This window comes from Electrophorus electricus, chromosome 1, assembly GCF_013358815.1.
Source record: "Electrophorus electricus isolate fEleEle1 chromosome 1, fEleEle1.pri, whole genome shotgun sequence".
NCBI lineage: Eukaryota > Metazoa > Chordata > Actinopteri > Gymnotiformes > Gymnotidae > Electrophorus > Electrophorus electricus.
The window spans coordinates 6823276-6850837 of record NC_049535.1 but is presented as its reverse complement, the minus strand read 5'-3'; the positions used below and the strand labels follow the sequence as shown (position 1 = coordinate 6850837).

At 38.2% G+C, this 27562-nt stretch overlaps 4 protein-coding genes across 6 annotated transcripts in view; 2 read left to right on the top strand and 2 right to left on the bottom strand.

Moving 5' to 3' along the window:
• Nucleotides 1-16: 16 nt before the first annotated feature.
• wdr76 (WD repeat domain 76) lies at nucleotides 17-4871 on the bottom strand. Its single transcript, XM_026997917.2, is given in 8 exon segments — nucleotides 17-62; nucleotides 64-180; nucleotides 391-489; nucleotides 595-701; nucleotides 1053-1211; nucleotides 1914-2070; nucleotides 4687-4727; nucleotides 4806-4871. Coding segments are annotated over 8 exon segments (792 nt in total).
• An 8221-nt stretch (nucleotides 4872-13092) lies between these two features.
• Nucleotides 13093-22771, bottom strand: si:ch211-107o10.3 (uncharacterized protein LOC407663 homolog). Of its 3 annotated transcripts, none has more exons than XM_026997874.2 (7): nucleotides 22664-22771; nucleotides 17938-18078; nucleotides 17156-17347; nucleotides 16769-16930; nucleotides 16528-16644; nucleotides 16208-16412; nucleotides 13093-14339 (listed from the first exon to the last, which is right to left on the bottom strand). In XM_026997874.2, the coding sequence occupies exons 1-7, from the start codon at nucleotides 22686-22688 to the stop codon at nucleotides 14243-14245; spliced, it is 939 nt and encodes a 312-aa protein (XP_026853675.2). In that variant the 5' UTR covers nucleotides 22689-22771; the 3' UTR covers nucleotides 13093-14242. The 3 variants fall into 3 exon arrangements, with proteins under 3 accessions (XP_026853675.2, XP_026853674.2, XP_026853676.1); XM_026997873.2 differs by lacking the exon at nucleotides 22664-22771 and adding an exon at nucleotides 18859-19574; XM_026997875.2 differs by lacking the exons at nucleotides 17156-17347; nucleotides 22664-22771 and adding an exon at nucleotides 18859-19576.
• Nucleotides 19859-22404, top strand: tmed3 (transmembrane p24 trafficking protein 3). Its single transcript, XM_026997876.2, has 3 exons — nucleotides 19859-20140; nucleotides 20790-21035; nucleotides 21484-22404. Exons 1-3 carry the CDS (start codon nucleotides 19997-19999, stop codon nucleotides 21715-21717), a joined length of 624 nt encoding a protein of 207 aa, XP_026853677.2. The 5' UTR covers nucleotides 19859-19996; the 3' UTR covers nucleotides 21718-22404.
• A 202-nt stretch (nucleotides 22772-22973) lies between the features above and the next one.
• frmd5 (FERM domain containing 5) overlaps nucleotides 22974-27562 on the top strand; it is a 34353-nt gene continuing 29764 nt past the window's right edge. Inside the window, exons 1-2 of the mRNA XM_026997871.2 lie at nucleotides 22974-23039; nucleotides 23131-23268. Coding sequence (XP_026853672.2) covers nucleotides 23167-23268 — 102 coding nt within the window. The 5' untranslated portion in view covers nucleotides 22974-23039; nucleotides 23131-23166. The remainder of the gene's footprint in view (nucleotides 23040-23130; nucleotides 23269-27562) is intronic.

The following is a 27562-nucleotide window of genomic DNA, read 5'->3' as shown; positions in this document are numbered from 1 at the left end:
TTTCTAAATAATAAGCCTACTGTAGGTACCTGATCTTGCCATCAAAGCATGAGGTCAGCACTGTTTCCTGTGCATGGTGAGAAGGCGGCACTGGAGACACTCCCAGAGTGGCCTTTTAGTTTACACACAGGTGATCTGACTTTCCTCTTCAGATGACGACAGTCATATATGTGCACTGATCTTAACACAGAGACAAAAAAATTGTCTTTGATAATTCTAGATTGTGCAACATTTGAATTCAGATCTGGGTTTTGATGCCAAAGATACAGATGGCTTCTTATGAGAAAGCCACCAGCTTCTACACACACTTCTTATACTACAACGTAAAATCACGAGTTTGACCAGTTTTGTTTATAAACCTGGAAAATGCTCAGTCATTGTGTTTCAAACCTGCTCTCTGCAGCAGCAAAGTACTGCCTCTGCAGTGGGTGCACATGTACACTGCTCACACACTTAGGATCCAAGGTGTGGAGCCACTCATATGACATCCTATAAAAAACATTCAAAACATATTTATTCTGCAGCTTCAAAACCCCATTTGAAACAACCTAAACAACAAATAGGTTTTATTAAAAACAGGATTTTTTTTTTTACCTTGGAGTCCTTCGGTCAACTATGACAACATCTCCATCCATGAGTAAAGTTGAACAGTCCACAGACAGAAAGTCAAAGCTTTTCAGACCAGAGTCTGAGTGGTACACCTATGTACAGCATTACATATCAGCCAGTGAATAGACAAAGGTTATAAGAAAATCATACAGGGAGCAGGGGAGTTATCACCTCTATAGATTACAAACTACACTTTTCCGCATATAAATCCAAGTTTACACCAACTAAATTGCTTGATCCACATAAATTCTAAACAATGTTGTATTAACAAATCGATCTTACAAGTTTGCAAAAAAGATTACTTTTAGAAAATATCTTATGGTAGTAAGGACATAACACAGTAATGATTTGAGTGATGTGATGTGTTGCTAAGTTTGCAAAGCAGATATTTAGAAGAGTAGGCAGGACATCAGTATAGACAGGGCCTAGTTTTACCTTCTTACCTCTTCAAACAGCGCCCTTTCCAGGTCCATGCTGTGTGTACTACCATCATTGCTGACTGTGAGCAGGTTGGTAGGCTGTGCTGAGGAGAAGGCCAAGCAGCCAACCACACCAGATTGTGGCTTAAAAAGCAGCACGCCATCATCACCCCAGTCCACCCCCTTTGAAACAAACACAGGCCACACAGGTTAAAAACATTACTGGTCATTTAATTAGTTCATTTATTTACTTTTTTGACCAATTGTATTTGCCAGTAGCAAGCCATACTGTCTGTCTGCAAGATAGAAAACATATGTCTTTACCGAGCTCTACACCGGAATCACAATGGTGAGGAAATGCATAGTAAAGGGAAAAACCTATCCACCACTCAATCAGAAAGACCTAAGAGGCCACTTAAAAAATGCTTTCGAAATGTGTGATTTGTCTTAGGCACTTCTTCAATGAACATTTCCCACCACATATTTTTGGCAGACCATTCGCATCTCTCAGTGCCATGTAATAATGACAGACATTTTTTGGTTCAAAATCCAAACAAAATACAAATGGCATATCATAACTGTATGGAGATGCTCTGCTACTCAAAGAATATACAGTCAGCAGTACTGTAGTCAGAAACTGACCAACGATGAATAAGGTGGAGTGACTGTGCTTGTCAAACGTTCGGTTACAGTCTGTAATTGGTTTTGGGTTTGCGGGGCAAGTAGTCCGGGAGCCTGATGATTACTGCATCAGCAGTTGAGACTCAAGAGGAGAATGCTGCATCTCATTTTGTCTGGCATTATTGAATAAAGGTAAGAAATACTGACCTAACCACTCAAATTATGCCTAGGATTAACAAGGGGCATTGGTCCCCATTAACTCACCATGGTCAAAAGGCCAAGGTGGCCTGAATAGTCCCCAGCAGCCATAAACAGAGTGGAGGAACATGGATGAAAGTGTGCAGAAAAAAGTGTGCAATTATTCACCACCTTTGTCACAGCACTGGCATCTATGGACATCATATTCAGTTGTTCCTGGTACCTGAGACACAAAGCACCTTACTACCTGCACTTTCTCCAACAAGCAAGTGTACAAAGAAGAGTAAACTGACCTGATCATCTACTCAGTAATGTCACAAGATTATATAAATAATGCCAGGTAAGATGAGGTTTTGTTGTTTTTTTCCAACAAGGCATGATCATGTTAGCCAATAATTTAATAAAATCCAAGGTCTTGTCTCACAAAGCAAGATTATTGCTTAGGAAGAAAGCTTTACATTTAGTTTTATCTACCCCTGGATTTTCTGTCTTATCACAGTGGATCACTTTTTTTTAGGGCTACATCACAATGGCATTTTATGCACCATGGATATTCTGTTCAGTGGCAGATTAAGTTTGAAACTGTTGATCATAAACAAGTCAAGTAAAATTTATTTATATAGCAATTTTCATAACAGATGTAGTAAACAACTCTTATCAATTCTCTGGTGTACCATATGTATTTTCCAGAGTGTCTCGCAATGCATTTGGGAGCCTTAACTCTGACACAAGCACTTTGCTTATGTAAAATATCATTATTTACTACAATAGTCATTAATCACATTGCATCACATAAAACAGCATGATTTACTGTGTTAGTCATTATTCACATTTTACATATTTATTTGATTAGTATTTATGTAGTAAGCACTAGAGCTGTGCGATATGAACAAAAGGTTAATATTCTTAAAATGAACTGTGTACCCCAAATAAATTATTTACTACTCACTTCCACTGGAGGTGCCTCTGATATTTTTAAACAATATGTTGATCTGTGTAAGACATTTATTTGGAATGGGAAAATGCCCTGTATACATTTGGGAAAATTGCAACAAACTGTTGGGAGTGGTGGTCTAGGGCTACTAAAACTTTTTTTAATTATTATTATGCTTTTAGCCTTAGACATTTGGTTCATTGGTCACTCCCACCTGAAAGGGCTCTCCCATAGTATGGAATTGAGTATTTGCCATAAGCCCCACTCCCACTTTTTCACTGTCCATAAAATTATCACAGTACAGTAGTTCAAACCCTATGGTTTCATATGGAATAAGGTTAGCCCAATGTTTAAATGTAATCCCTATTTTAATTGATCTTCTTGCAATTGGCTAAATCCAATGATATGTATTCCAAAATCCCATTATGTGGAAGGAGTGGCTTGACTATTTTGTCTTAGATATAAGAGATACTTAAGATCAAAACTCATTAAAACCTTTCAACCAATTGGTACAGGAATTTAGCTTGCCTAAATAACAGATTTATAGGGATATTTGCAACTAAAACATCTGCAAATGGGAATTTTTGAGGCGAGGTCAAAATTATCCTGAACAGGCAGAGTTGGTTTCTGAGATGCTAAATGTATATGGTAAGGGACATGAAGCATCTGTTTACTATTCTTTGCTTTTAAGACAGTGTAATAATAAGGCTACAGTGGGTCTCAAGACATCTTGGGCAAAATATTTGAAGCTGTCATTAAATGATGAACAGTGGGATAGATTTTTCAGAATATTACAATAATGTCTAGGGATCTCAGAGATAGACTTATACTGAGGAAAAAATAGATAAATATCAGATGTGGGGAAAATACTTACTAGTCACATACAGGGTTGCGGGTGAAGCACTTTTAAGGTCCTATTTCATTATTATCATCTATTTATTTTATATATGAATATTTGTTTTTTCTCTTCCTTTGTTGGAATACCTGTGAGGAATATGACTCATAGTAATTTGCAGTTGTTAGTGTAGGCTGAATGTATGCTTAATCCCCCAAGGATGTGTGGTTGGACAAGTTGAGTGAGACATTGTTAAAAATTGAAATGTAATAAACTATAAAGTTACCACAGCAGTGGTAGCTCAGTGGTTAAGGTACTTGACTTGTAATCAGAAGGTTGCTGGTTCAAGCCCCCCTGCCAAGTTACCACTGTTGGGCCCCTGAGCAAGGCCCTTAACCCTCAAGTTGGTCTCACTCATAATTGTAAGTCACTTTGGGTAAATGTAGTCATCCAAATGATGAAAAATATTGCTGTAATGCTTGTGTTTTGCCACATAATGAAATAAATGAGAGATGGGTTTTGGGCAGTAGGACGCTAGCATTACTGCTACTCCAGCTCTCCAACTAATCAGCACTCAGTAGCAGAAACACCTATATCCTACTGCCAAAAACATGTTTGCTGTAGAAAAATACACAAGTAAGTTTGCGTTTCTATTTTTAGTATAATACACACTGCTAATTTCAAAATTAAAGGAAGATCCTTGCCAGGTGGTAAACTATTTTCATTTTTATTTTTTAGCCATTTATCTTCATTCACCCCCATTCATTTTGGACTTGCTTGGGAGCATCTCTAGCATCTGACAATAGAGAGTGATAATTCTCCTCTCTCAATATTCTCTGATGGAACACAATATGAAACAATTATGTATCATGTAACATCATATCATCATATCGCACAGTACCAACTACTTGAATCTTAAAAAAGTGTCATTAACTGGTTAACTTAAGCTCAGTCATGGTTTCATTTCATTTCAAGTATGGGACAAAAACATCCAAAACTGTGTTACTAAGGAAATACTTAGGCACAGCACTGTATATGTACAGGACCAAAACACAAAAGCTGGTTCTTACATCTTTAGATCTGGCACCTCTTGGTCTTGTTTAATGTGGTTCTGTCTCAAATAAATTACAATTAAGTGGGGGTAACATAAATTATACATAATGTAGACAACAAAGGAAACCCTCACTACCTCAGTGCACAGCTTAAGGAGTCCCTCAGGTAGTCTGCTGTTTTCCTCCACATTAAGTGGGTTCATCTAGCTAGGTCCTGCTGCCAGTCTTCAAAAAAAATGTTTACATTATCAATATAAGGATTTGATATCAGATTTATTGAGCCAGAATCGCACACTTGCCCCTTACTTCTCTCGCTGGCCCTGCAGCTGCAGCCTTTGAAAGAGAAAGGACTTCAGTCTCTTTCTTCTGTAACCTTAGTGACTTGCGACGGGGAAGCACCTCTAGTCTTCACTCTACATTCGAATAATTTTTAGGCAGGGACAAATCTGACAGCAATTTCTATTTTTGCACACATATTGTAATAAGTAATGACATAAAAATATTCAGTATCTTTTCTAAAGCCCTGATGTTTAGACCATAACTTACTTTTTGATGCCTCGCTGAGAGGACTTGGGTTTTGCCCTCAGTGCTTCAACGTCCTGCCAACAGTCAAGACTGAGTTGCTACCTTCATTACAAGGCCCATAACTCTACTCTCAATTCTACTGATTCAACATCTACCTGTAGGTTAGGCTTGGTTTGGCTCTGATTGATATTTTACATATTTACCTGATGCAGTTCCAAAAAGCAGAGGAAGGCTTTGTTCTGCCTGATATTTTCTAGACGACAAAGTTCATACTTGGACAAATGTTGATGAACCTATGAAAAAACACATGGTGACCAACTTGCTCCAAGAGCCTGGATATTAGGGAAAGGGTGCCACTGCTTAATCACTTACTGAACTATAATCTTCCTCAGAGTTGTGATCTGAGTCAATACTTTTTGTTTCAATTTTAATCTGGTCCTCATCTTTTCTGGTTCTCTGAAGATGACAGTCAAAGTCAAGCCATGATTATTATATAAACACACATAATACTATGGTTATGAGGGCTGCAGACCTCTCTTCTGACTTGTTTCTTTTCAGGCTTTATCTCTTCGGGGCTTTCCGATTCCCCTTTTCGTTCCACCTTGACTCGTTGGGACCGTCGCAATTGCATTTTCATACTTGGATTCTCAAACTCCATAATCTAAAAAAGACAGTTTCAGCTTTTAACAGGGCATCGCAATAGTATTCGGGTTTTCTAAAGATTTCAAAGCTACAGTGACTGTTAGCTAACTATCGTCAACTAGATTACTAGTTAGGCTATAGCCTAGTTAACTAGCTAGGTAGGTTAGGTCAGCTTGCTACGCTATGGAATGTTTTGGTAGCTTTTGACAAACTAACTAGGTTTAAATAAATAAATGTTACCTAGGTAGATAACTAAACAAGAAGATAGCTAGCTAAATGTCATGTAGGTCTTTTAAGTTAGTTAGGTCAGCTAGAGGTATTTTCACTATTGGCTGCGACATCCTAACCTAACAGGCAGTGTTGGGAGAAGAGCTCTCTCTTGATTTAATTTATCCACAGCGCAAGCATTCGCTCTAAAATCGAGGTTTACTTGCTTAGCTAACAAATAGCTAGCTCCTCCAGAAACTTTTTTTTTCTTAAACAAAGTTGTTATCCTAGCTTGCTAATTTACCTGTAAACGATGCAGTTTCACAACAGTCGTAATTAACCGACATCTCTTGTGTAGCTACAAAGGACATATCTATGGCAATCATACGTATTTAAAACAGGTCAAAAGTTATGCTAGATGGCTGAAAAGCTGTGAGAACGACCACATAACCTAGCTACAGAACGAAAACTAGCAAAAGCTAACAACTAATAACTAACAACTGCATGAAAACTTCCACTTTGAGGGACGACCAAAGCCCACCTGCAAGCGTGAAGATCTATAGACACCGAACTGGCTGTCTACAAATACAAAACGAGTGAGCTGTGGGTTTTCCTTTATAAAAAGCACTACAACGTTTACATTTCTAAAACATTTCTCAGTGTGCATGTGTATACATGTGTATGAAAAGAGTGGCAGAGTGAGTGAGAGAGAAAGAAAGAGCGGGAAACTTAATATGATTTCTTATAAAGTCTCAGCTTTCATAGCCAGCTAGCATTTAGCTAACTAAATAGTCTAATTTAATAGTCTGACTGACCAACTGCTTAGCTCTCAACATAATGTTATAAAGGCCAAAACCCAAACAACTAAAAACAATTGTTTAGTGTTACCCGTGAGAGGTAGTTAATTCCCCAAGATCTGGTTTGGATTGTGCCACGGTTCGTACAGCCCCAAATTACAACAGTTACGCAATGTTGACACAGTTCAGATGTCATTGCGGCATCTATGTGAATATCATTAAGACTGACTGTATAAGCCCTTCCCTGATCTCAGATTAATTTATTTTAGTATGTTTTTAACAGAATAGGTAGATGTAGAATAGATTCTTTATTATTACTGTACTCAGGTGCAGTGAAATTTCACATGGCTTCTCTTACAGAGATTACAAGGAAGTACAAAAAAAGGTTGTGCAACTGTGCAAGTTGACAAAGTTTACAAACTAAAAATACCTGGTTAAATGTTCATATTTATGGGGTTGGGTGTTATAAGAATAATACATATTAATAAATAGATAAATAATTTTAATGTTATGTAGAAATAGTCTGTGGGGGTTAAGGTCTGTACATATGTGCATGCATATGTTATTAGTGTGTGTGCCACAGTTTTTGATATATATGTGTGCATGTGCACGTGCACTTCCAGTCTTTGTAATCAGCTCAGTGGTTGGGCAGGGAGATGTGTGGTAGAGGCCACAGCCCTGTTCCTCAGTCTGTTGGTGCGGGATCTTATTGTCCTGAACCTTTTGCCTGATGACAACAGTTCAAACAGGAAGTGAGCAGGGTGTGTGTTGTCTTTGATGGTATTGCCAGCCTTATTCCTCAGGCATAAATAGTGTCCAAGTTTGGGAGCCCTGTTCTAACAGTGCGCTGTGCCACCTCCACCCTGTGATGCAGATCTTTTCGCTCAGTGGCTGTGCAGATGGCCAGGATACTTTCACTGGTGCTGCTGTAGAAATTCATCAGTAGTTTCTTTGGGAGCTGGGCCTGTTTTTGCTTCCCGAGTTAGAAAAGTCTTTGTTGTTGGTTTTTTTTTAAACAGGTGTGAGGTGTTAGAGGTTCTCGTCAGCTGTTTCAACACATATGTTCCAACTCCAGCATGTAGGCTGTCTCCTCATTGTTTGTGGTGTTGCCAACAAATTTATGTGTGATAGAGGATGCAGTCATATGTGAAAAGCAGGGGGCTCAGCACAAAGTCCTGTAGGGTTCCAGGGTTTAGGATGAGGGTGGAGGAGGTGGGCCTTCCAAATTTGACCTGTTGTGATTGGCCAGTGAGGAAGTCCATGACACATGAGCGCACAGAATCAGAATCAGAATTGCTTTATTTCCAAGTATGTCCAAGACATACAAGGAATTTGTCTTGGTGTGTGCACACATGTATGACATGCACAGATGGACTAGACAAGTGCACAGGCTATTTACACAGCTTGCTGTAGCGACAAGTTGAATATGTTGGTAAACACTTCTGCAAACTGGTGCGCACATGTTTTCAATGCCCAGTCAGGCACTCGATCTGAGCCTGATGCTTTGCTAGCATTGACCTTCCTCTGTGTGGTCCTAACCTGGTGGTGCTGTAGAGCCAGTATCGTTTGCTGATGAGTGAGTTTCAAAGTGAACAAAGAACTGGATCAGGACATCAAGCAGAATGGCATCATTACTGGGAAGCATATTGGAGCTGATGTAGTCAGTCAGTGCCTTGATGTCTTTCCATATATTACATGGGTTGTTATTTTTAAAGTGATCCTCAGTGTGCTGTTTGTATCAGCACTTGGATCCCTGATGCTTCTCCTGAGTTTCCCCGTGTTTCAGAGTAGAATTGTTTGTCAAATGATCAGAATGCTGCCTCCTGCTCCTTGAGTAGTGTCCTCACCTTGTCATTTATTTATTCACTTAGAAAACACATTTTTTGTCAATTGGGCTAACACATTTTCAGTGCAAAAGTTTATGTAAGGTAGGTATAGTTACTATTGATCTTGCCTTTGTTCTCATGGAAGTCTATCTGCTGTTCACACATAAATGTTTATATATCAGACTTATATAAGCTGGACCAGGCAAGTCAAATGGAACATGTTATCTAAGACTGCATAATACATGCAACAATAATGTTTATTAAATAAGGTGTATAACAAACATTTAATGCTAGGCGTGATGTCCGTGAATCTCAGTGAATTTTCAATGTTACCCAGTGCATCATGCCAGGATGCATTACTGTGAGGTATGCATGCTCACAAGGTCAGATTTGATGTAGGCCATGTTCTATAATGTTCTAGGCTACTGTTCTATAAAGCATTGCCTAATTTTGGCCAGCCTGAGTGAACTCATTACCCTTTATGATCTGTCCCAACTCCTGTAGCTCTAGCCTGTTCTTCCTTCTGTTTCTGCATTTTTTAGGCAATCTGTTTTGGCTGGACCTGCTGGAATCCTTGTCCCTCGATCAACATCCTGATATGTCCCATCATGGAGCTTTACATGCGCTCTTGCCGCCTGACATAATGTTGATGTGCTGCCCTCTGCTGTCCTCCTCCTTCTCCCACACCTTACATCCATGTGTACAGGGTGTCCGCCCCTTCTGCTGTCAGCAACGTCATCTAGATACTCCACAGATTTCTTATAGTATTAGAATACAATATATCTTAGAATATGATTCATGCATTGTTCCTCTGTAATATCTGAGTGCCTCTGTTTAATCCTGTTGAAATTACATATCAAAATCCTACAAACCGGTTTTGCCCAAAAGAGGTTTGACTCTGCGATTGAGTTTGACTGCTACCATGACTTATTCTACATATCCATGGAATGAGTTTTTCCATGGAGATGTTTTATCCATGGCCACCATCGCCAGGTATTCCAGCAGCTTGGTATATATTACAGTATCGTTCATGTGAAAATGTAAATCAATTGTGAGGTTAAAATAAGGTCAGTGCCACTTTCTCTTTGCTATAACATCTAACAACTAACCCTAACCCCTAATTAACATAAATATTCTGCACTTATTGAGCCAACTTAGGAAGAGCCTGGTTCTCACTGATTCTTTTGTGTGGCCTATTAATACATGGGTTCTACAAAAATCAACTTTTGACTCTTTTTGGGACTCTTTCTGCATAATCCATCAAATTGCACTGTTCTTTTTACTAACAAGATGAAACATATGCATTTGCTCCATTTCTCCAGTTTATTTTCTAAAAGAAAAGTAAATGAATCATCACTGACTCAAGTGTTTTGTCATTTTTATTTTTAGCAGATATTACAGATAAAATTGGCCAAATGCACATGAATTTTTTCTAAGGCTACAAATATGTTCTGCATACCAACTGTTATGCAGAAGCTGTTCAGCATTTCTTTCTGAAGGAAAGCAAAATTATGTTGATATATGGGGGACAGTGTGGGGTATGGTAGTGGTGGGAATGTAGGCTGGGTAATCCTGATCCCGCACTGAAGATATTTTAGTGGTGCTCCAGCACATGAATGAGCTGGATGTCTGATTCAGGCAGAACGTTGTGATCAGATAAAAGGCTGTTTGTTTTACAGAGGACTTTCACGCTATCCAGAGGTGCTCAACTATAATCAATGACAAAGCTTCTCAAGAACATGGGTCTCTCCATAGTGACATTGGCATGCTAAAACATCAGCAATGATTAGCCACAATGCAGCCAGCCAGGTGGAAAAATTCTGGTCAGCTTAACTTGGATCATCTCAGTTTGGACAACTACACATTCATTGTTAAATCTTCACTATAGCAACACATTTCTCTGGTCAGCATTAACTACATTTACTTCACTGCAGAAAGAGCCTTTGTCCATAATAGATTTTTATATGTTCACAGTCCTAAATACACTATTAATAATTTATTTGTACTGAAAGAATTTCAGGCTAATCTGCTCATATTTGAACATAACAAAAAATAAAGCTTTGTAATTGTACTTTGACTTTGAAATTTTCAGGTTGATTAAGAGGAGTATAATATGTATTTGAAGGCTGAATGCTATTTTCATGCATCAGTGACCTAATTAATGCAGATTTATATATTTAGTAACAAGTTAGTTTAACTAAGTTAACTATAGTATAGGATTTAATGTTAGTGTTAGTTAAAATTAGTTTTAAAGCTGGTGTTAGATTTAGATTGATGTGTATATAGTTAACATTTGTTCAGTAGGGAAAGGAGTGTGATCTAATTGTTTGGACAGCTATCTAAACCCTCTATTTTAATAACAACTTCCATTCACATCTCCTTCTGCAATACTTTCTATTATGTAATATTACAATTTTATAATTATAGTTTTAAATTAATCTATATTTAAAGCAACCATGCATTAGCTAAAAGAACAAAACTGTTGAAATTGTAAAAACTACAGAAATCATCACCTGCATGTTTTTAAGGCATTTCAAAAGAAAAGGAATTTCACCACACACCACATACTGTTTCCATGTGATGTATATCTATTTTGACAGGTGAAGGACAATTCACTGGACAAAAATGCAATAGGACGTCATTTCTCCTGCACCTTCTGGATGTAGGAAAAGCTGCCACTGCCTCTTTCTGTCCCCACAGCAGCAGAAACAGAGTGGAGCTGACAGGTACACAGTGCTGACAGGTATGCGAAGATCGAGTATGTTGACTTCAGCTATACCTGAGCTATACAAACCCATACGTACCACCTCTCTTCCTCTCACTGGCCAATTTTATTATGACAGTCAGGACAGACAGCAAATAGGCTTCAGCCAGTGGCCCTCCTGGAGCCCTGAGAGTACTTTCCAAAATGTGTCTAGTAGATGAAATGTGGGTAGGTGGGGTAAAGGGGTAATAAAACTGCCCAGAGTAGTGAATCTGCAGGAAGAGTGGTGGTTTTCTCTTTATGAAGTGGATCTCAAGAAGGCTTTTAGACTGAGAACTGGGAGTAAATTTGGTGAAATCTGACTGATTCCACACTGCACTCTGTTTAATCCTGTCAGATATGGAACCCTTCCAGAGACTCTGCTTTTCTCACTAGCATCCACTGCTGGGAAGGATTGAAGACGACTCATTTTTGCTCAGAGGTTTGAATTTTGTACCTGGAGGAATCCGGGGAGAGCAGTTCTGAATGGTATTTTAGAGACTCTTCTCCTGGTTGCTCACATCTCCTTATCATTTTTCCAGCCCAGCTAACATTGGTGAATACGTTGGACGGAGAACTGATAAGGGCATGTGCCTGACACTTACAACCAAAACCATTTAGGCCATATCAAGGGATGCAAGCAACACATGATACAAAACAAGTGAGTGTTAATCATTTATGAGTTCACCAGTGTTACTTTTTTTTATTTGAGTGCTTTTCTTTACAGTAGAGCAGTTTCCTAAAATCATTATGATATTAAAACAGACTCTAGTCAAAACGTATTGAAGGAGTTTATAATTACCCTTGAATAAAGCTTTTGAAATATTACTTCTATCCCCTCAAAGAATGGGTAGCAAAAAGTGGCTGGAAACAAATAAACATATTTCCTAAATAAATTAGAATATTAAATAACATATTCATATACATTAGTTTACATATTCTTGGCTACTACAGGATGCAGTTCTATCTGAGAATGATGCTAAACAAAAGTGCTCATTAGGCTTACTGCTGTGTACGTACCCGTGTGCGCATCTGGTGAGATTTAGAAGTGTACTTAATGTATATTACAAAAATTAGAAGACTTACGACCAATGAAATGCATGATTTTTTCTAAAGGGGTGGGTCTATGGCAGGTTGGGCCTTCTTAACGTTCTGAAGAAGGGGCTATTATTGGTAAAACCTTAGCCAGGGAGGTTCAAATGGCAATTACAAGTCAGACATTGTGGTGTACCTAATCGAAAAGCATTTTTGAAGGATAACTTCAGTGAAAATCTTATAATAATTCAGTAAGGTTGGCCAACGCCATCTATAAATCTTAGCTAGAAAGGGGAACGTTATGAACATAGTTTCCGTAACACGAACCAAGGGTATGCATAGCTAACTACTAGCTTGCAGCATAAATGCTAACTTGCTCCTTTTGTTCTATCAGCTGCATTTGTACTGCATTTAACATCCTGTGTAATTTCTTTGCGTATTTTATTTGTTGGGAGGTATGTAGATCGGCTATTCGGTTTATGCATTGCACAGCACTGTTGAATATATATATATATATAATTATAATTTGATATCTCTGTGTATATAAATGCTCCCTCAGAGCATTAGGGATCAGGGATGAACTAGATATGGCTTTATGTTCTCCAGCAGGGCAGACCAGTATTGTACAAACTGACAGGACAAAGCAGGATGTTGTAAATGATGCAACATTCCACTTTTGCATACTGTATACAGTTCATCATACACTTCGATAAAACTAAAACAATGGGTTAATACAAACATTAACACAATATATATTTATATTACTGAATGTGCAATTCATATAGTTACACTCCAATTATCCTTTGCAAACTAATGTCAAATTCAGCTCCTGCAGGAATGTAGCCCTTTGAAGTTCTGTGGTTTCCCTGCTCGTAGTTCTTGACGCATTTTGCAAATAAGCTGAATCAGACAGCAGCAAAGGAAGAGGGCAATAACCACACCAGCCTCAAGTCCAGGTCCCCTGGGGAACAAGCATGTGCTCTGACAACCAGAGCCAAGAGCCTGCACTATGGCATGGCAGCCAGAAGACACACTTTACCATTCTCGGTGACAGTTTCAGCTCCTTCAGGGGTATAAAGTCCAAAGGTACCAGACTGTGTAGGACTGGGTCCCTGCCAGACAGGAGTTTAATATACCTGATTTAAACAACTGATCTATTGAGCAAAAAAAAACTTTGATAAGAAAACATTTAGGATTCATTATGTTATCTGCTCACTGTGTACTCTCAGATGATGTGTTAACATTTTGGACTTACAATGCAAAACATTACTGAAGCACACTTTAGTGTACAGTATGGAAGTTAATATGTGGCAATTAACTAACCTTTATTATCAGCTGTGTTATCATCTGAACCTATAAGCAAAATCCCTAAGGAAGTCAAACAATACCGCAGATCAAATTCCAAAGCATCCAGAGTGAAAAAGGAAAAAAAAAGGAAAACGCAAACACTTCATAATAAAATAGGGATAAATTGTAAGGCACAGGGCAAATTAACAGAACACACATCACAGTTCTAACTAGTGTTTCTTATTTAGCACATGCATTAAGCATATAATCTATTGGAGTTTCAAAAGGGAAAAAATCTTTTTACCCAACACAATCCATAACACATCAAAGTACATTTTTTGCTGAACCATTCCTTTAAGCCCTTTCACACAGACTTGTAGTTAATTTTTCATTAGGCATATGTTGCTTGATTGTTATTAAATTGATATAGTCATAGCATTCAATAGATATACACTGGTCTGGAGAACTGGAATGAAGATGTAAAGGTTTGGAGTTGTGTGTGGAGTTGGTCTTCATGCCATTTCTACCATGGAGGCACTGAGGTCCCACAGCCTGCGGGCGGCGCTGTCACTCTTCGCTTGAGGAGCTTCTTCTTTAGGAGCGCAGTCACTATTAAACCAATCAGAAATGCAGCACACACATTCAGCACCAGAAATACAATAACAGGCTACGGCTGTTAAATATAGAACATTTATAGAACACTTCTTCAGTACTAAGATCCTTAAAGGAAAATGTTTTGAAGTAATGTAGATTTTTTTGTTGTTGTGAAATGCAGGATCACTGGCAGCCATGCAAAAATAAATTAGGAAAAAATTCCTTGTTTATTAACTTGATCTTACTATGAAAATAAATGCACTTTCAGTGATGCTAGCTTAAGCAAACAAAAATACAATAACTGGCACCCATGCATTTAGCACACTGTGCACCTTTTTATATATGGCATATTTTAAAGAACTTTGGATACAAAACAGGCCAAAATCATCCCAGATCTACCATCATACCTCACAGTAAGTTTCTGTGGTTTTCTGAAACACCTTGGCTGCTTTTATGCCAAACTCATTTCTTGCTCCTTCCAGAACCTGGTTCAAACCACTGGCCTTGTGCTTTGATAATTATTTATACCACTGTTGCTTGAAGATTAATACCTTTCTTACGTTTAGATTAATGTCTGTTTGCATTAATTTCTTTTTGCCTTGTATAAAAAGTTGTCTCATATCTTCAGCAAAATATCAAGATGGTGAGTAACAAGTGTAACAAGTAGTAATTTTTGTCCATCTGTAAAGGAGACCTATTTTATTGTTGTTGTTTTTTTAGCTTTAAAATTAAATTATTCAAAAAAAAATTAATATAGCTCTTGATTGTGCTTTTTGAAACCTGTAAATGGTACAATAAAAATTATCATTATAATGCAGCTTTTTATGGAGTGTTCACTTTCTGGGCTGTAATTTCATTACGAAATGTGCTATTAATGCAGAATGGGGTAAAAGCTCAGAATGATGGGGGATACTGATCAATCAAGAACTCTTTAGGATGAGGTGGATATTGATTGATTAAAAGCTTAGTAGTGAACTGAAATTACAGCAGAGGGAGAGTGTTTCTTCAAGTGCAATGGGGTGTAACATCACAGCAAGCAACACATCCAGAGAATCATTATTGAAGGAAAGCACGTCACAGTGACGAACATTTAACTCAGTTACCCACTTAAACAATGACAAAACATGTATGCGTTCTTTAACAAGATGCCAGGACATATAATTGTATCTTTGATTCTGGTTAGTACTAAGACTACAGTTCCCATATGATGGTTAAATTACTCTAATTCTGAGAGAGGGCAGTTTTTATTTAGCACATGTCTATGTAAAAAATAAGATATATGTATGTGTGTGTGTGTGTGTGTGCGCGCGCACGCGCATATATATATACATATACATACACACACATACATACATATACATACATACATATATATATACACATACACACACACACACACACACACACATTATATATATGTGTTTGTGTGTGTGTGTATATATGTATATGTATATAAATATAAATATAAAGAACCAATCTATGCAATCTTACATGTTCAAATAAACACAAAACTTGCACTTGAGTTTTTATATTTCTTTTACATTATTTTAAAATGTAACATTGTAAACAAAACAAAATAAATACATGATATGTTTACAATGCTAAATCTATATGTATAAAAGAAAATATATAGAAAATATGTTAATTTGTGATGTGGCTTTCCCCAAGGTCAGGTGGCCTATGTGGTGCTTGTGAATTCATCATGTTTAAAAATAGAAAACCAAACTACATTTAAAAAAATAAAGCAATTTTTTTCTCAAAATGCATAAAAAAGTTATATATGATCATTGTAGCACATTTTTGATGCCCACTAGAACTAAATATTTATAAAGTCAGCAGTTTAAACAGAAAACCATCAGAGATTGACTTGTATATCCACTAACCTGTAGTAGAGACCTGTGGTGTTCTGAAGGCCCTCATCCACTGCACAGTAGATGGTAGTCTGGGCACCCTGCCATGGAGATTTTAAAATCAAGAACAAAGGCTTGAACAAGATGATCTTCCACAGAGCCATGGTTGAGAAAAGATACCGGCCCAGCTCAGTGTTAACAACCCCGGGATGTAGAGAATACACACATACACCTGTACCTGCGGGCGACACCAATCCTCATGCACATATGCTATGTAGACTGGAAGGATGTGTGCATGTGAGCATGGAGGGGTACAAGAATGTGTGTGGACATGAGTGTAAATATCAGCTCACCCTTCAGTCGTGCTGCCAGCTCACGGCTGAACAAAACATTAGCCAGCTTGCTCTGCTGATAGCTCTTTAATGGATCATAGTCTTTGTCCAGGTTTATGTCATCAAAATAAATCTGCCCTAAGAATGAAACAAAGCGCCTAATAAGCATCAAACATTCAGCAAACAGAATGCAATAAGATCAAGCCAAAGCAGAAAGCTTTGTTAAAAATATGCAGTTCTTGGACATCAATGTAGCTCACACCTTTCTCATGGGCGCAACTGGAAACATTGACAATCCGGCTAGGGGCAGATTTTTTCAGCTTGTCCAACAGGAGATTGGTCAGCAGAAAATGTCCCAGGTGATTCACTCCAAACTGCATCTCAAAGCCATCTTCAGTTTTCCATTTGGGGCACATCATTATCCCTACATGCAAAACAAACAAACAAACAAAATCATTCTAATTCTTCCAGTTGAGTCACTCCACCTTGACACAAAGATCAACCCACAAGACTGGAGACAGAAACCTGGACTGCACGAGCTGTATCAAATCATCTGCACCTGGTCAGGACTGCCACCCTCTATATGGAAGATTTCAGAAATGAAGAAAAGCACAAGGTTGGTAACAGCTTAGATCCTAGTTAACATCACCTGCATTATTAATGAGGATATCCAGTCTATCTTCGTGCTCATGGATGTCTTTGGCCAGAGCTCTCACGCTCTGCAGGGAGGCCAGTTCCAGCTTCTTCACTACCACATCATTGTTTCCACTTCTCTTCCTGATATCCTCTGCTGCAGCATGCGCTCTGTCTAAGTCTCGGCAGGCCAGGATCACTCTAGCACCTGACCAATTTGGGGTTAGGGTTAGGAGTAGTAAGTAGGCGGTCTCTTTGTCTGGTGTCACTATTAACTGATTAGTGGATTTGTGTGTTTGATATGTAAAACACTAAAAACATTGCTGAGTGCCTCAAAGACAGGATTCAAGAAACACTGGCACTGTTTATATAGTCTCAACTATAGACCATATAACCATTAGATTAATGTCCACTCTAACATTGATAATCTTTGAATTTGATCTTTGATCTTTTTGTTCTTGAAATGAATACAGATAATCACAGGTAAAGAAAACAGTATTTTCTGTAATAACTGTTCCTTTGGCTATAATGGTTTTTAAATAGCTTCTAATATTAAAATATTCCACTCCATTTAACAAACAAGAAGTAAGTACACTTTGGTTACGCAGTTTGAAAACTATGCCTTTTTAAAAATTATTTGGTTAGTAATATAATCAGTTACAATATTAACTAACATAACCAAGCCTAACAGGCTTACAGTCTAATAGATACACTAGTTAAGAATTTATGTGAAATACTGAAGAGTAAGCAGATCTCACAATTCAGATGCTTTTATCGCCTTTCTTATGACAAGCTCACCTCTTTTGGCTATGTCCACTGCTGTCTCTTTTCCGATCCCTGTGTTGGCTCCTGTGATCAGCACTGTTTTGCCATTCAAGCAAGCTTTGCTTCGACAAACTCCACCAGCCTTCCATCTCTGCAGTGCCAAAACGCCAACACCTAGAGTTCGGAGAACAGTCACACACACTTACAAATTACTTTTATTAGCATTTTTATATTTGAAAATGTACTACTTGTGCCGGTGTCTACTTTTCAAAGTTCAGAGTTACCAAGTTGATCTACAATGCAAAATTTCAAGCAACAGATTACTCAAGAAAATAACATATATGACTAATCTCATTGAGAAAGTCTGGGTCATGAAATATATACCCACTTTTCAAAATTTCATTAATTCAGTGAACTAATTCACTTGATCCAGCACTCTTCTGTAAGAGTTTCACAATGCACATCATAACCAGATGGTTAAAATAAGTCCATTTCTGTTATTTTCAGGCTGACTGCATATGTATGTTTCAAAATCTAAAAGTTTGTCAGACTCAGTATAATTAAAACTAATTACTAGGAGAGGTGGGCATTATCGTTTAGTTTTTAACCCTTAAATTATTTTTGGTGAAGGAGCTCCTTTTTAACCGTATATTTGTCGACTGAGTTAGGTTCAGCGCAAACAGCAACAGTGCATAATGTGGATTATTATGTATTATATACCCCACAACGAGAGGCTAACACACATATTACTCGTAACCTTGTAGCGTATGAATGAATTTAGGGACTGGATAAGTTCCTTGCTCGTCACAATTAATCAAATACTAGCAAGTTAACTATGTCGCGTCTGCACCACATTTAAGACTGCCAAAAATTAACTGTACAAATATTCTGACATAACCTGATAAAGTGTTATAATTGGCTATTAGAATAAAGGTTAGTGAACACTTTAGCTACCTGCGACAAGAGCACATGCGATCCCTACACGTTGTTCTTCCACGAACTCTTGCACTATTTTCACGTAGTTCTGCATCATTACAATGTAGCTATTACTTTTAGCTAGCCAGCTTGTTTGACCAAGCTATTTTTGTTTTGTTGCCTACGGAGGGAGTATGTTTTCCCCCGTTAACAACTTCGAAAATAACTAGCACACTTCTTAAGCCCTTAAAATGTTGACTGCTGCTTCGAAGAACAACCTAACAAGTGACAGCAGCTAATGACATCAGTATTGTTGGTCCCACGTGAACCATAAACCACGTGACGGTAAGCCAGGTTAACCAATTCTTCCTCGTACAAAACTACCGCCCCACTTGTTATTGCGTATTACATACTGTATAGACTTTAGTACTAAAAAAACCCAAAAATGTTACAGTAAAATTAAACTGTCGACCCACTTGAAAGCAAATAATATCCACTTTGGTATTTAAAAAACCCTCAAATATATTACATTCAAATTGTCTCGTAACGCCAGGAAATTGTGACTGCAATTCTGAAATGTACCACTAGATGCGTAGTTGTAAGGAGCTGATCGTGCGGGTCTGAAAGTGAGGGTCTGAAAGTGCGGTAGTGCGGGTCTGCATCTGGATACTACTCCTTTTTCCGGGTTCATTCCCTCACTATCAAAATACACCAAAATAAAAGCTTAGCATCCGAGACAAGATGGTCGAATTATGAAGACCCGCGTTGTAATTATAAAAATAGGCATTTGCCCACAATAAGGTTTACAACATTATAAAGTTTCTCTGGAGCTACAATTGGCAAAACCAGCATTATTCGGAAACCACATGTTTTGTTATTGTTCCTATTTCCAGATACAAAAGTGTATTGTGACTTAGAAAAGAAATATTCATATGAAAGTTAGTTACCCCAACCAGATCCCCCCGCACAATAATGGTTGAACCGCCTATCTAGTTTTAACTTGAAACCCAAACGTGAAATAACCCGGAAATATCCCTGTCCTCATGCCACGTCAGTGTTGATTCGCGTGTCCTTAAAGGTTGTCAGATTTATGTCTTCTTTAGTATTGTTGGCGTTGATTCAACTACCTCATATTTTATGTAATTTATAGTATTGGTCTTTGCTCACCTGAAGCAACATGCAGCGCGTGGGATTGTTAATTGTGACACTGTACGCAGCTTTGATCGGTGGCACTGAACTGACCTTTGAATTACCTGATAATGAGAAACAATGTTTTTACGAGGACTTAGAAGAGGGAGCCAAGTTTGATATCGACTTTCAAGTAAGGTGGATTAAAGTGGATTAAATATTTAAAAGCGTTTTAATTTATTAATTTAATTCTTAACCAAAATGAGCATGTATTATGTAGTAAGAATGTAATATTTTAATTAACCTCGAACCAGAAATTGCATGTGCATTGCTATGTCACTTTGCAGCTGTCAAAAACATACCCTTTTAACTCTAATACTGTACACCTTTTTTTCTTCTTCTTTAAACCAACTTTCATTGTTTAGCTATGTTACCTGCAAAGTAATACCATCCCAGATAGACACATTTTCCCTTGCATTAAGTATTTACATGGGCCATTCTCTTTCCCTTATGTGATGCCAAGGGACATGTTTCATATAATCTGCACTAATATGCAAGATAATAATCTGAAGACGTTCACAATTTCTGGTTGTGAGGGGGCAAGGTTTTTATGTATTAAATGTCAAGATGTGCATATTCACATTGATAGCACATGACTGAGTTGCAGATTCTGGGAATGAGGTAGCAAGAAGAGTGGCAAAGAAGCACTACAAATGCAACTTGGGAACATAGGTTGAGAGTGCAGTTGATAGTGTCCCAGGTGCAACCTAGAAAGACTTAGACTTTCCTTTAACCCTTGAAAAACTGTTCATGAATGGATCTTAATCTATTTTATATTGCAGGTTATTGCTGGAGGGAACTATGATGTTGACTGCTTTGTGACAGACCCAATGAATAATGTCCTGTATGAAGAACAGAGGAAGCAGTATGACAGTTTCAGTCACACAGCAGCTCTAAAGGGTGTTTACAAAGTCTGCTTCAGCAATGAGTTCTCTACCTTCTCTCATAAAACTGTGTATTTAGACTTCCGAGCTGGAGAAGATACCCCATTACTGCCTGACATGAACAGGGCAACAGCACTTACCCAGGTAGAGCATGGAGACACACATACTGAGCTTCTCTTATAGACCACATACTTCTTTTTTATTTTTAAACACCTGATTTATTTATTTATTTATTTTTAGTAACTTCTGTTAGTCAAAGCAAAATAAGAAATTCTGATTGTGATTATTTGAAGAGAAGGTAAACTGTAAATTCAATCTATTTGTAAATCTCAGTATGTGTAGTTAAAAACTTGTTTAAAGTATCTGCAGTCATTTAAAGTATTCACTCAGCTACTTTCCGAAGTAACACACCTTACTTCCCACTCTACTACTTTTATGCTTGAGCTCAAGTATAAGCAGAGTACTTTTTGCTTTTGTTTGAAAAATGTTTTAACAATGATATCTGTTTTCACACAAGAATAGGGTTTATGCACTTTGTCCTCCACTAATAAATCAGGAAATGTCTCTTTAAAACCTATTTCCTCTTCCACAGATGGAATCAGCTTGCTTATCCATCCATGAGATTCTGAAGGTTGTGGCAGACTCTCAGACATGGTACCGTCTGCGAGAGGCTCAAGATCGCCTCAGGGCAGAAGACCTGAATGAACGTGTGTCTTTCTGGTCAATTGGAGAAACCATTATTCTCTTTGTGGTCAGCCTTGGCCAAGTTCTCATGCTCAAGAGTTTCTTCAATGACAAGAAAACCAATGTGGCCACCAGCACATAGACTTTCCACTGTCCCATCAAGTACAATCACTAGGCTACTTCTGCCCCCCCTTTAAAGAAAGCTGCCTCAGTTTAAGCGTATACTAACAATGATATTAGCAAGCACACTTCACCTAAAACAACATAAAATAGCACCCCATGGTGTTGTATCATATTTCATACCTGCAAAGCACTAATCATCTGTTGGGTACAGTAGTTTAAGGCTTTCTGAAAGCTTTGCATTAATGCCAGCCATTGTTTTTATTAATTGTTTAGTTACTTCGGCTGAATCTCTGCTTCAGCCAGTCAGCAACTAAGGCCAAGTACATGGCTTATTATTTAATATTTTTCTCTTGTTTACTGCTAAGCTTTGAAGATTGTTTTTTTTCTAATGTTAGACCCTATACACTGTAAACCAAAGAAAACTGTGGAGCTTGTTTTCAGAATTATTTGTTATTTCATTCAACCTCTATTTTGTTAACACTCTTTGTACTCTTTGTAAAATTCCTGTGGTGTCAAATATGAGTTTATACATAAGTAATTAGACAAGTGTTGTTAGAGTATCATGTTTTGTGAAGCTGTTGAGAAATACTGTTTACAATTCTTTAAAAATCTGTTACAGTTCTTAAAATAGCTGTCTTAATTACCCACGTTTTATGACCCTGAACTAAGTGTAATTCTAATTTGTCTAAATGTCAAAGTACTTAAACTAATAATCCATTGTCTTGAATCATTAGACCTATGTAGACTTATGAATGCTTTTGTAAATATCTCACTTTTCTATGATACTGATGACACTTTAATTGTGGAAATTGCAGTCTTATTGAGTTATTTAAATAGTAAAATATACCGAAAAGCAACGTTCACTGAAGCATGAAATCTAAAGTTGAGGGAGGGGTTCTGCGTTATAGATAACGCAAAAGTAGCGACGACTAGTTGCCGTTTTTAGAAAAGTGCTAATCTCTTACTTGCTTTGAAAGAATGAGTCACCATCTAGTGTAGTCCAGGAAATCCACGGATAGGCGATCGGATGACGTCCATACGGTACTATAGAACGGTCTGGTCTGTTCTGCACCACCAATAGCCTATGATATATGAAATTTTCACACAGTGTTCAATTCTCCGGAACAATTATAACGAATATTTTTATAAGGCTACGATAATTTGGTTTATCGTATGCTCGACTTGGACTTCCAATGCATAAACGGCGCCCTAGCCCTCTCCAGAAACGCATTGAATTAATGTGAAAAGACTGCTGCTCTGCTGAGTGTCCGTGGGCTCCTCAGTGTTCGCATCAACTGAACTACCGACAACGGAGGACATAATGTGCAAACCAGAGGATAAGTATGACAGGACATTACTCCAAACGCTTTCTGTCGCGGCGTGGTTGACCAAAGAGAAAACTGATATTTCACCCTTGATATGTTACGATCAGCTTAACGCTTTTGCCAGCCGCCACTGACTGGCCAAGATGTTGAGCCGACTGATGAGCGGCAGTGTTCGCAGTCTGGACAGAGAATTCAACTGCACCGTCCGGCTCCTGGATGACACGGAATACACCTGCACGGTTCAGGTCAGTTTTGACGTGATTTCATACCATTACAGTTATACACGGAGCAGACACACGTGTTTTCCATGTTGACGCTGATGTTGCTGCGCAATAAAACTGGAAATTGCTTGTGGTTGTGCATGTGCATGATTAAGACGTTTTGCCAGTATGTCCAAACGTGCACGTTGGTTTCAGTCTGCATTGCGCAAGTTTACTGAAACGTTTATATATTTAGGTAACATTTAGAACAAAGTAATAGCTTTGAGAACGCAACCTGCTACCATCATTCTCTACTTGTGATATGATCATACAGACAAAACGTAAATGTTGCGTTTCAAGGTAAGCGTACAGTTCGGTTTATGCAGCACAGAGAAGATAAAGAAAATGATCCCTCTTTCATCAGTGGTTTTCCTGCTCTGTTCATTTAATTTCACTGCATTGGGAAGCTTTCATTTTGTGTGTGTGTATTTTCAGTTCAGTTGCTATGATCCCAGCAATTGGAGTCTTCCTGTTGTATCTCAGTCTTTGTGCCCTTAGTGTCAGGACAAGGACTTTAAGAGAATGGCTAAAGTCACACAGACATCATTCTGATCATCTGTACGATATGTGTACTTTAGTCACTGTTCAGTGACAAAAAAAATGTAATCTTACTCAACAGAACATTCCTTCATCAGGATTGCTGGTCTAATTTACTTTCAAACCAGGAGGTTTCCCATAGCTGTTTCTGTGCCCTGAGGTATTAGGGTCAAATTGAACAAATTCACAATAGATGCATAAAAACACAGAATTATGTTCATTTAGGTAGGATTACTGCTACTAGTATCAGAGGTACATTTTTAGGCCCAAAGCTTCCTTGGGGAGTAGGTGTTAGTGATGGACCTTAGTAAGCTCTTGTAAGTGAGGTTATATGGTTGGTGTGTATGAGTGGGGTTATACATGTGGTGTGTTTGAGCGAGGTCATATGTATGATGTGTTTGGGATTGTCAGTCTCCAACCATGACAATCCTTCGTCCTTGAAATTCTAGGTGATGCTGTGGTCTCCATGGCAACAGACTAATTCCATCATCAGTCTCCAGCTGCTCCTGCGCTTGTCAGACAGGAGGCAACCAGGAAATGTGCACATATGAACACATGCGCGCACACGCACACACACACACATGCACACATGCGCACACACACACACACACACACACACACACACACACACACACACACACACACACACACACACACACACACACACACACACACACAGGTTTACACACACCACCACCTCTAACACAATGAACAGTCATTCATGGCAGGTACCTTGGAAGATGGCCACACTCTACAGGGAAGGGATTTGATGAAAGGTGAGTGTGAGAAGTGGAGAGAAAGGAGAGATACTCTCACCCCTCTCCTCTCCTCTTCTTATCTCTACTGTCCTCTCTTCCTCTCCACTCTCCTCCCCTCTCCTCTCTTCTTCCTCCTGTCCTCGCTTCCCCTCACCTTTCCTCTCCTCTCCCCCTCTTCCATTCTTTTCCTTCCTCCCCTTCCTCTACTCTTCTCACCTCTACACCCTCAGCAGTGCAATCCCCCTTAATTGACTGATGAGGTCAGAGAGGTTTTGTTAGAGACAAAATGCTTATTAGTGAAATATGGTCCCTTGCTTTTGAAAGACTGCTGACTACTTTCGGCTCCTGACTATCACACGTATACAGATTGGACATCTGAATCTCTGTCTTTGGTGCCCCCACCACCTACACACACACACACACACACACACACACACACACACACACACACACACAAACAGAGAGCGAGAGAAACCATATACATCTTTCACCTTTGTGTAATGTCAGTGGACCTATTGTCTGGTGTAAGCATTAGCCTAATGTACTTTAGGTATGTATACCATAAACCTGCCCAATGCCACAATATTTAAATCTTATTCTGATTTAATTGGAGGAAGTTGCCAATCTTAAATTTTTTAATCAAAATAAAATATTAGCTTTCTTATCCTTTGTGATATCTAATAAGAATGTTTGAGTTGAACAAAAAGTCAAATAAATGATGTCTGTGTTGTTATTCTTTGGTTGAGGGTTTCAATTCTAAAGAATACAATCAGAATTCAGAGTGCCCGAGATGGCACAGCAGCAGTACTTCAAGACATTTTCATTTATCAAGATATTTTAAGACATTTTCTTGGTGTACGATATGTATTGCAATGTTTGGTTTTCATAAGGTTTGCAAACAAATGAACATACAAGGTGGCAGAGGTAATACAGTAAAAAGTTTATGGGCACAATGTTTAAAATACATTTTAAAAAAGAAGAAAAAGTCAAGCAAATGTTTAAAAAAAACTAAAAACTTCATATGATAAATACAACAGGCTGTTATTTGTTATTAGACTGCCATTTATCCTCTTTTTATGAAACATGCAGTTATTCGGTGTTCTAAAGTTGCTAACAATGTGCAGAGATAAGCATTGTTTATTGCAATAGCCTATTGTCATATTGTCCAAACCTACTCAAAATCTCAAAATAAACTGTTCTGCTCAAAACATGTCATTTCACATGCCTGATGGTGTGTGTGTGTGTGTGTGTGTGGGTGGGTGTGTGTGTATGTCTGATGAGGTGTGTGTCTAAAGATTTTGTGTGTGTTGGTATGGGGGTGTGTGTATATGTGTGTGGGTGTCTGCTAATGTGGGAGGGGTCATTTTTCACTAGGTTCAATGTACAGTGTGATAGTCAAACACTTGCCCTTCCTTTGTCTCATCTAGTGCAAGCCAAGCAGATCCAAGTAGACACTTTCTGTGCTTTGCCCATGTACACATATATACACATTCTCTGAAGCATCTCAGTGAATAATGAACATTTTACTCATTAACCTTTGCTTTATTTAATCTCACATACCTACCCATGAACATATAGACATTAAACACTTCTCTTGCATTATATAATAAATCCCTGCTGTCAGATTCCCCAGAGTTCAGATGTCTAGCTTTATATAATGTGGTAGTGTGTCCTTTACACTGGATATGTTGCTGTGTTTACTCACTCAGCCAGTCACTGTAATGCAGTGGAGTAATTGTTCAAGTAGAAGGGCATTATAAGCTCAACTCACTGTGTAATTAGTTGGTTAAATAACTTAGAGTATAGCTAGCTCCCTGGCTTCCACAGATCTGTCTCTCTCCTAAGTCACACTGAATCAACAAATGACCTTAAATTACAAAGGAAAGAAAGGTAGAGTGAAGAGAATCACAAAGGACAGTGCTTAGTTTGAAGAAATGCATGTCTGGAGAAACCAAGTGCAATTCTGGATGGAATTCCAATCACTGACTCCATTGTTTTGGGGGGCTTCAACACACACGTGGGCAATGATTGGGTAACCTGGAAAGGATGAGTCAAAGTCATATAATGCTTTTTACAGCAACCATTGTCACAAAGCAGCTTTCCAGTGAGAAAGCCAAAAGAGGAGTGCTTGGGAGTGACTGGGAGGAGCAGCCTGCCCTTCTGAACCCAGAGTGATGGGATTTTATAGAATGTCTGTGTTCACCATAGTGTGTCCATAACAATCACCATGTTCAAATACAAGGTCTCTCATAAGTAGTAGTGAGTCCAGGAATTTATAAATCTGGTGTCCATTGGATAGTCATGACAACTTTTAGGGTCCATAATGCAAAACAAATATGTGTAATTGTCAAAAATGATGAAGGAAACAAATTTCTATTTTTTCTAATTGTTAATTGCCATTTTATTGTTTAAATAACACAATAGAAAACACAGTCAAATGCATAACCTTTTGAAATAAATCTATATTGTCAGAAATGCTGTAACACCGTAGAGGGATGTCAATAATGATGAGACAAATCAGAATAAGATTACTGGGAGACATATTCACTTCAAATGGATCTTGAGTCTGGTTTGAGTGCACACTGACTTTTAAGTCTTTAGTGCACAATTTTAGTTTAGTCTCGTTATTTATGGCAAGAAAGGTTATTATGGCAGCAGGCCACTGGCCAGAGAGTAAGACAGCAGAGAAGACGTGGTGACAAATTGCAGGATACAGTGTGCTTACCAACAGGCAAACCAACTTCAAACAGTGTTTAGTATAGTGGTTTTTTTAGTTAAATGACTATGATCATAGCTAAGATAACTGAAGTTCTCTTAAGTTTTAAAATAATGTGACCTATAACTACAACCTCTGCTATATGAGCTGACAACTTAACCTAAAAAATAGCATACACGCTACTCTATGGATTCAAGCTCTTTAGCCTCTTAACTGTATAGTATGCATTTACCCCCTGCTCATCAGACTTTTTTCTATAACGTTTTTC